The sequence below is a fragment of the Hordeum vulgare genome, chromosome 1H, assembly GCF_904849725.1.
Source record: "Hordeum vulgare subsp. vulgare chromosome 1H, MorexV3_pseudomolecules_assembly, whole genome shotgun sequence".
Classification (NCBI taxonomy): Eukaryota; Viridiplantae; Streptophyta; class Magnoliopsida; order Poales; family Poaceae; genus Hordeum; species Hordeum vulgare.
The window spans coordinates 289871535-289879551 of record NC_058518.1 but is presented as its reverse complement, the minus strand read 5'-3'; the positions used below and the strand labels follow the sequence as shown (position 1 = coordinate 289879551).

General features: G+C 39.5%; 2 protein-coding genes across 4 annotated transcripts; one reads left to right on the top strand and one right to left on the bottom strand.

Moving 5' to 3' along the window:
• The first annotated feature begins 521 nt into the window (after positions 1 to 521).
• On the top strand, positions 522 to 7302 carry LOC123431453. Of its 3 annotated transcripts, none has more exons than XM_045115240.1 (4): positions 522 to 700; positions 780 to 931; positions 2205 to 2519; positions 6996 to 7302. In XM_045115240.1, the coding sequence occupies exons 1-4, from the start codon at positions 686 to 688 to the stop codon at positions 7036 to 7038; spliced, it is 525 nt and encodes a 174-aa protein (XP_044971175.1). In that variant the 5' UTR covers positions 522 to 685; the 3' UTR covers positions 7039 to 7302. The 3 variants fall into 3 exon arrangements, with proteins under 3 accessions (XP_044971175.1, XP_044971185.1, XP_044971192.1); XM_045115250.1 differs by having other exon boundaries at positions 6691 to 7302; XM_045115257.1 differs by lacking the exon at positions 6996 to 7302 and adding an exon at positions 2616 to 3230.
• Positions 2626 to 4655, bottom strand: LOC123431446. The gene has a single exon (XM_045115228.1). The coding sequence runs from the start codon at positions 4653 to 4655 to the stop codon at positions 3738 to 3740; it is 918 nt and encodes a 305-aa protein (XP_044971163.1). The 3' UTR covers positions 2626 to 3737.
• Positions 7303 to 8017: the final 715 nt, after the last annotated feature.

The window sequence follows — 8017 nt, the reverse complement described above, 5'->3', positions numbered from 1 at the left end:
GTATGTATGAGCATTTACATTTGTATTGATTAAAACATTACTGTATGCTTTTTATATAATTTCAAACAAAATCTTAATGTGAAGTTAATTTAAATTTTATTCCATGCATACTTTGTTCTTAGATTGGATCAAAATATCTTTAAAAAATGATTGGACCAAAATTTAGGGTGTGCTTTGACCATGCTATTTTTCACTGAGCGAAGATGTTTCCTTTGTATGTTTTGTCCACTTAACAATTATTTGCTAGATCTTTCGTCCATTTATTTGTATGAAATTATGAAGCGAAATGGACCCAATGTATAAGAAATTTAAATTAAAGTTGCATCTTCATTTTTTCATCCCTCTCAGTTTAGTCAGACCAATGTAGAACGCGCTTAATTAAAAATATATTGTATAACGTGCTTCTCAATTTCCCATCCCACCATTTTATTTTTGTGAGAAGAAATGTGCACGTTTTTCTTTTCCCTTGAAGGGATGTACACCGCTTTTGTAGAGTGGAAAAAAACATTTCCTTTCTTCGCCTTTGAAGGGAATTGAAAGAAATCGAGGCATCCAGTCCATGGGTGATTCTACCCCAAATCTGAGTGCCCTGCCCGTCCATGGAGCGATGCTGTACCAAATTGCTAGCGGAAAAAGAAACTGATGCTGCCGCCCCAAATTTGAGTGCCCTCCCGTACATGGGGAGATGTTGTACCAAATTGTAAGTGTTGTTGTTGTACCAGATTGATTTGCTTGCCCATCCATGGCCAAATCTTGGAGGAGGTGACGTTTGTGGCCAGTTTTTGCCGAGGGCAGGACATGCGCTGCGGATCAGGTCTTGCCCACCAGCGAGGCCGTCCATTGGCGCTCGGACATATAGCTTTGTGATTTGGTTGAGGGGCCATCTTCTCTGTGTTGTTCCTGTCGTCTTAGGCTGCAGACGTACTGACAGGTATGAATCCCTTTGTGCTATCCCATTTGCCTCTTGCTTTGCATAATGTGCATCATAATTTCATTAACATATTTTTTCTGTTGAATTAAATTTGGATATTTGGCTATACGTTTTCCAAAATTAGAAGCTTTCATGTTTATATTGTAGCAGATTACGCGTTGTAATTTCATCCCAGATTAGAAATTGTTTAGTAAAATATCCATGCGACAACCACGCTCAAGATTGAATAAAGAAGATATTGAAATCTCCATGCTGCATGCACTTTTTGATGGAGCTGATTCAATGGAGATTGAGATTTGGGGACTATTCATTAGAGGAATTAAAATTAGGATTGTGATCTTCTAGAAGTAATTGGTACTGGAGATATGATGGTACATTCAATAGATTTTGTATCCATTGCGAAATGAAAAATGTACGATCTGTATTTTTTGCTCTAAAAATTTACTTCTCGAAGTTTATAGAGACATTATTGTAGAAAGAAATTACCTGTACAAACATGAAAGAGTCAGTTCACTGATACAGAACTGATGAACAGAAATTTGTATGTTTACTGAAAGAGAAAAGATCCGTATGTACACATACATAGAGTAGGCTAATGCCTTTTTTTAGAGGGGCAAATAGAGTAGATATGGGGACTTGGAAACTATCCGTGAGAGAGATTTGATTGAGTGTGAGAGATTAGTAATGCCTATTTAGGCGTAATTAATTGGTGAACTTTCTTTAGAATGTTAAAAGATTTGGATTTTGATATTATTCGTTAATAGATTTTATTGTTGTTGATCGTGGCTTTGTAGGTGGAATCCATTGGTAATTTCATTGTTTCATCTGCTGATATTTATTGTGTTAAAAACATTCAAGGATAAATAACTAATTAAAAATTAATATTTTGAGGAAAGATCAAACATATATATATAGTTGTCGAGCAAGTACATATGTTGTTGATTATGTATGGTAAGGTTGTCTGTGACTATATAATCATACATGAATTGTCTAGCGAGAATTATAGTTTTATAGACTTGATCAACTGCACAGTCAGTCAAAATATCTCTTTGTAGACAATATTCTTTGCGACATCTTCAATTGGACACTCTTCGTCATCAATCAGCACCTTCAATCCTTCTTTGTTTGTCACTCTTGATAGTGCGACATATAGTTGTCCATGGCAGAACACTTGCTTAGGCAAATATATGCCTACCTTGTTTAAGGACTGTCCTTGGCTCTTGTTTATCGTCATCGCGAAGCACACTGATAATGGATATTGCCTTCTTTTCAGTACAAATGGCCATTTTGAGTCACTTGGTGACATGATGATTCGAGGTATGTATACCTTGTCGCCGACGTGTGTTCCTGTGATTATTTGTGTCTCGATGTATTTGTTTCCAAGTTGTGTAATTGTCATTGTTGTACCATTGCATAAACCTGCTGCTTGGTTGATGTTGCGTAGTAGCATTACCGGCAAGCCCACCTTCAGTGTTAACTTATGGTCTGGGATTCCTGGGGATGTCAAGGTGTTGAGGAACTCAGTAGGCTGCATGTTCATCATGATGTTGGTGTTTGTCGTGGCCTTGCACACTGTGTCCAGGCTTAGGTATGTGACATCTTCACCTTGTATTTGGCTCATTATGTGGTCGTTTATCTCCTTGACGGTATCATTTCTTGGACATAATATTGCTCTTTCTTCTAGGTAATCCCGCTCACAGTATTTTTGCAGTAAGTTTGGGTATATGCTTTTGACGATTTGTTCCTTACGATTTTCTCCTTTCTCTAGCAGTAGGTCCTTTGGTATTTTTATCCAATCCTCTCCTTCATCTGATGTTGTTTTCCCATCGCCAATCTGTAGTATCCACTCTGCAAATTCAGCTACTTTTTGCTTTTGTATTGGATCATCCGACAAACACTTCAGCCGCATGTTTTGTGTTAACTCAAATATTTCAAAGTGTTTCCACAGATATGACCTTTTGATTGAAGCATTAACTATCTGCTCTCTCCTTCCTTTGGTTATAACTGGCAGGATTTGTCTGAAGTCGCCTCCTAGTATAACTGTCATTCCACCAAATGGCTTTTCATTGCTGTTTTCATTAGTGAACCTGAGAATATCTCTAAGGCTTTTGTCTAGTGCCTCAAAGCAGTGTTTGTTTGCCATAGGAGCTTCGCCCCACAATATAAGTGATGTCTTCTTTAGCAATTCAGCCAAATGCGACCCTTGTTTTATTTCACACGTTGATTCTTCAGTGATATTAAGTGGAATGCGGAACCTTGAGTGTGCCGTTCTCCCACCTTGGAGAAGCAACGCTGCAATGCCACATGATGCTACTGCAAGCACTATCTTCCCCTCTGACCTTAGCTTTGTCGTTATTGCTTTCCATAGATAGGTTTTTCCTGTGCCACCGTAGCCTTCGAGAAATATCTGCTTTCCTTGTCCTCTGTCAACTGATTCCATAATTGCATCATAGGCTTTTTTCTGGTCTTGGTTAAGATTGTTTAGTATGATATTGTGCTCATCCTTGAGTTTGTCCATGTCGTAGTTGATCTCTTCGTTTATTAGCCTATTCCCAAGTTCGTCTAGCTCTGCGGCATTTGGTAGTTCTATGTCTGGATAGTCCTTTAGTGACTTTCCTACTTGCCTCATCAGTTTTTCTATCTCAATCAAACCATAGGCTTTTTTCTGTGTGTTTGTGAGCCGAAGTGCCGGAAAGTTTAGAATAGTCCTTCTTTTGTATTGCATATCTTCACACAGCGCCTCCCATGTTGAATCCCACAGTACCTTTGGGTTTGTGACTTCGCAATGGGACAATATGGTGGTGAATTACTGACGCAGTTGTGTTCCGGATGCCCAACTTGATGCTTCATTGATACAGTCAATCCACTCAGTGTCATCATCAAGAAATCCGAGGTCTTGGCATGCTGATTTGTATGTTGGGTGAGTGACTCCATCAACGGTCCTAATGTCCTCAAATGATGTGCATCCTTTCTTGGTGTTTAGAAGCATCCTCATATGGTATCGCTCTCCACTTGCGGGATGTGCATAATAGATTCTTCCAATTGCGTAGTCCCTTTTTCGCTTTTGCCAAGTTTTTGTTTCGCTTTTCCATACAAACTTTGTAGGGAATTCTGCGTAAGTCAATTCTTTCCCTAGCTCGTATATTTTATTTGCCTCCATCCACTGAGTGAACTTGGTAATTTTAGATCCTTCCCTTGTTACTATCTTTTCAAGGTCAGTGGAGTCTGGAAAAACGACTTGCTGCTCATTTTCAAGATGGAAAGGTAGTCTCTCAACTGCTGGATCACGATACTGAAGATCAAACTGAAATATCCTCCAACATGCTTCTGATGTTGATATGTATCTCATCTCTAGGTATTTCTTGATCTCGTCAGTTTCATTTGCCGTGCCCCTTTCCTTGAGCAAGGCTGTAACATGGTCATCGTCTTTATGGATATACTTGAATAGGTACTTGATTGATCTGGACCTATTGCACCACTCGACATTTATATGAGCTTGAAATTTGACCAGAAGATTCCGGTTGTATGGCACGACAAATCTGTTGTCGAGCATCACTCCTCCCTTTTTGATCTGCCTTCCGTCATCCCTCCTTTTATATACTGGAAACCCATCCTCGTCAATGGTAGTACTGACATTGTATCTTTTTGGGAAATGCTTGGTGCATCTATGGTCCACCATGCATGGTGAGTTTTTCTTAGCCTCTCCGCACGGGCCATGCATCATGAAGTTCTCAACAGCTTCAAATGCCTCCGGATCCTCATCCTTGTTTGGGATCTCAGCGCTTATTATTTTGTCGATTTGCGATGGTTCTGGGTACTTGTCTTTATCCTTCAAAAATATTAGTATGTGGGCATGCGGGAGTCCTCTCTTCTGGAATTCTATTGTGTAGATGACTGCAGTTGATTAATAGTTTGTCAGATTTAGCTAAAACTGGAATGCATGTTACTGAAGAGGTAGAGTCTGACGGACTATAAGATGATGCATGTTACTAAAGAGGAAGAGTCATGAAAGAGTAAAGATTGATAGTCGATGGACTTACTTGCAACTGTTTCTCCAAAGTACTTTTTTTCTTTTATGTCTCTCATTAGCTCCTTTAGTTTGATCATAAATACCCTGTCAACAATATCTGGCCGATCGGCTGGCTTTTGGCCACCTCCCGCTTCATCTAGCATGTATTGGATCTCAGGCCACTTTGCATTGCATGTGAATGTTATAAATAGGTCTGGGTATCCAGCCCAACGACATATTGCAAAGGCATCTTGCAAGTATTGTGCCTTATTTCTTCTACCACCTGTAAAAGATGAAGGCACAATTATCCTCTTTCCAACTTGCTCTGTTCTTGTGTCCCCTCGCTCAATTGCATCCTGCAATCCACTGTAAAGTTCAGTTCGTAGCTTTCCTTGATTGTGTCGGATCCAGTTTAGTCTATTTTGCTCGATACATGTGTATACATCCACCCAAAATTGCAGTGACAGATGCCCAGATTTGAGTAGTAACATTCCTTGATCGGGATGTTGTTGTAGGTAGAATGCATAGTAGTCCAATAACGTTACGTATTTCCTGCTATTTGCACCTCCTTTTGTTTTCTTGTACGGTATCTCAAGTTTAAAACCATCTTCTCCATATGGGAACAACAACGGATATTGCATGGACATGAATTTCGGGTGGATCTCTGATATCCTTTGCGGCTCCATATTTTTGTACTCAACAACAATGTCACGTCCTTCACTCTCTCCGGTTGGATCTCTTACTACCAATGCTGCAACTTCAGATGCAGATGGAAGGTTGTGTGTTCCGTTCCTTTTGCCTAGTATCCGAAGTGTGTAATCATGGTAGTCTCCTTCCTGGAATCTATCTCTTGCCATTCTGAATGTTTTTGCGAGGATGTTATTGTCGTCGAGCATTACTTTCAGTTCTTTGACGATGTTGGGGTCCACTGTTGATTTACTATCATTGCATCTTGACGCACTTATCCTATTATCCACCTCATTTTCTGTATTATAGATGTACAGCTGTGCGAACCGAGGTTTGTCTGTACCTTCAGGTAAAAGAGTTCCTATATGGTGGTAGTTCTGTCCATGCAAACGAAAAACATAAGGTCCTTTGCTAGTGTTTATTTCCTTGTCCACAACTCCTCCCATCGATGTGAATGAGAACATTGAGTTGTATGACCTTATATTTTCTTTGAAGTTTACTGAATCCTGCCCTTCACTTCTTAAGAGGTTTCTGAGGTATGGTGGAGGTTCTCTTAGTGGCGGCAGATCGATTTTCCCCTGTTTGCAGCATATTCCAAAAGTGGGTTCGTAGTTCCTTTGTTTGAATTTAATCTTTCTTCACACCATAGCAATGCTTTGCAATATTGGCATTTGTATATCGTCCTTCCGAAGTTCCACGGTTTGCTATTTGCACTTGTCGAGGTTCTGGTTCTGTTATTGTCTCCAACATTTGCTCTAATGTTGTGTTTGTTGGTATCTCTTCTTCCCCGCTTCAATTCCTTATCTTCTTCAGCATTAGCCTTTCTCAATCGTTCAGGATCCTCTGTGTTTGTATTTCTTCTTCCCTTTGCAGTCCTTGTCCGCTTTGTACTCCTTGAGTTTAAAGGTTGTTCTTTTTTTCTTTTTGTATGGTGAGCTGCTGGGGCTGACATATGCTGGACTCCCATCTCTGCAAATGTGATTTTGTCAGTGTATAGATTTTTCTTAACATAGTATCATGTAATATGATTTATGTTGTACTTAATAGTGTTTTGCCGTTGCAGATATGCAAGTGCATTTGTAGATGTAAGAGACTACTAATGGATGTGTCACATACAGTACAACTGGAGATCAATGTTGTTTATCTGACAGGGCACCATAAATCAATAATTGTTCAACCGTGTTTCTCTTTTCGTAGATTTCACCTAACTATCATGGTAGTATCAGGATGCATTGAAAAATGCTTTATAGTTCAGTATCAGAAGAGTTTTGAGATAGAAGATTATAAGCAAAGTTTTTATTTCGAAACGGAGGCAAAAGCTTTGCCTCATCTCATTATAAGCAAAGTTGAGCTGAGATCAAAATGCAGGCACACACATGAAGAATTGCATGTGGATATTACCCGAGGTTGATGGTGCTGATGTCGTGTCTTCAACTTGTTGGACGTTTCTTTGTGCTTTCGATTGTTTGGGCGTCGCAGGCGTATATTGGATGCAAGTTGCTGGAGCTGTTGCCATGCCTTCAATTTGCCGGCCGTCTCTTTGTATTTTATCGCCCTGACATCTTGAAAAAGGAGCTATTAAGAAGTGCATCATGGGTCAATTATGAACGTCTGTCTTGTAAAATTATGCTTGAAATTATGTGATATAAGGAGAAAGGATGAGTGTGTGACCATACCTCTTGTTTGTTTTCTGAGACTATGATCTAGCAATTTGACTAATGTGTCTTCATGTAGGGATTTGTATTATGTAGATTACCTGAGGGCAAAGGTTTTATAAGAATATGTTAGCTGATAATAAAAAATTAAAAATAATACGTGTATTAAAAAGAGGAAATATATAATACACCGAAGCCCTTGCCTGTTTAGTCGTCGAGTTGCTTCGAGTTCGAGAAGTCGCATCGGTCAGCGATGAGGCTTGTTGTGCTAGTAGGGCGTAGTGTGATACAGGTTATATAATGATATAGCTAGTTGTTTCCCTAGAGCGTACGATTAGGAATCATCAGTTGTTTCCCTAGAGCATACGATTAGGAATCATCAGTTGTTTCCCTAGAGTTGCTTCGAGTTCGAGAAGTTGCATCAGTCAGCGATGAGGCTTGTTGTGCTAGTAGGGCGTGGTGTGATACACGTTATATAATGATATAGCTAGTTGTTTCCCTAGAGCGTACGATTAGGAATCATCAGTTGTTTCCTTAGAGCATACGATTAGGAATCATCAGTTGTTTCCCTAGAGCGTACGATTAGGAATCTTGTAGTGAGTCGAAATCGGACAATACAATACGTATTGTTTTTAAGGAATGTATTGTTTTTAAGGAAATTTAGATGGATTAAACAGTACTCCCTCCGGTCCTTTTTAGTTTGCATATAAGTTTTGTCGGAAGTCAAAGTATCTC

Coding starts and splice junctions, on each gene's coding strand:
- LOC123431453 (XM_045115240.1), top strand. Junction 932..2,204: donor GGCTGCAGACGTACTGACAG/GTATGAATCCCT, acceptor CCTTCTTTTCAG/TACAAATGGCCATTTTGAGT. Junction 2,520..6,995: donor CACACTGTGTCCAGGCTTAG/GTATGTGACATC, acceptor ATCAAAATGCAG/GCACACACATGAAGAATTGC.
- LOC123431446 (XM_045115228.1), bottom strand. CDS start 4,655: ATGATGCATGGCCCGTGCGGAGAGGCTAAGAAAAACTCACCATGCATG.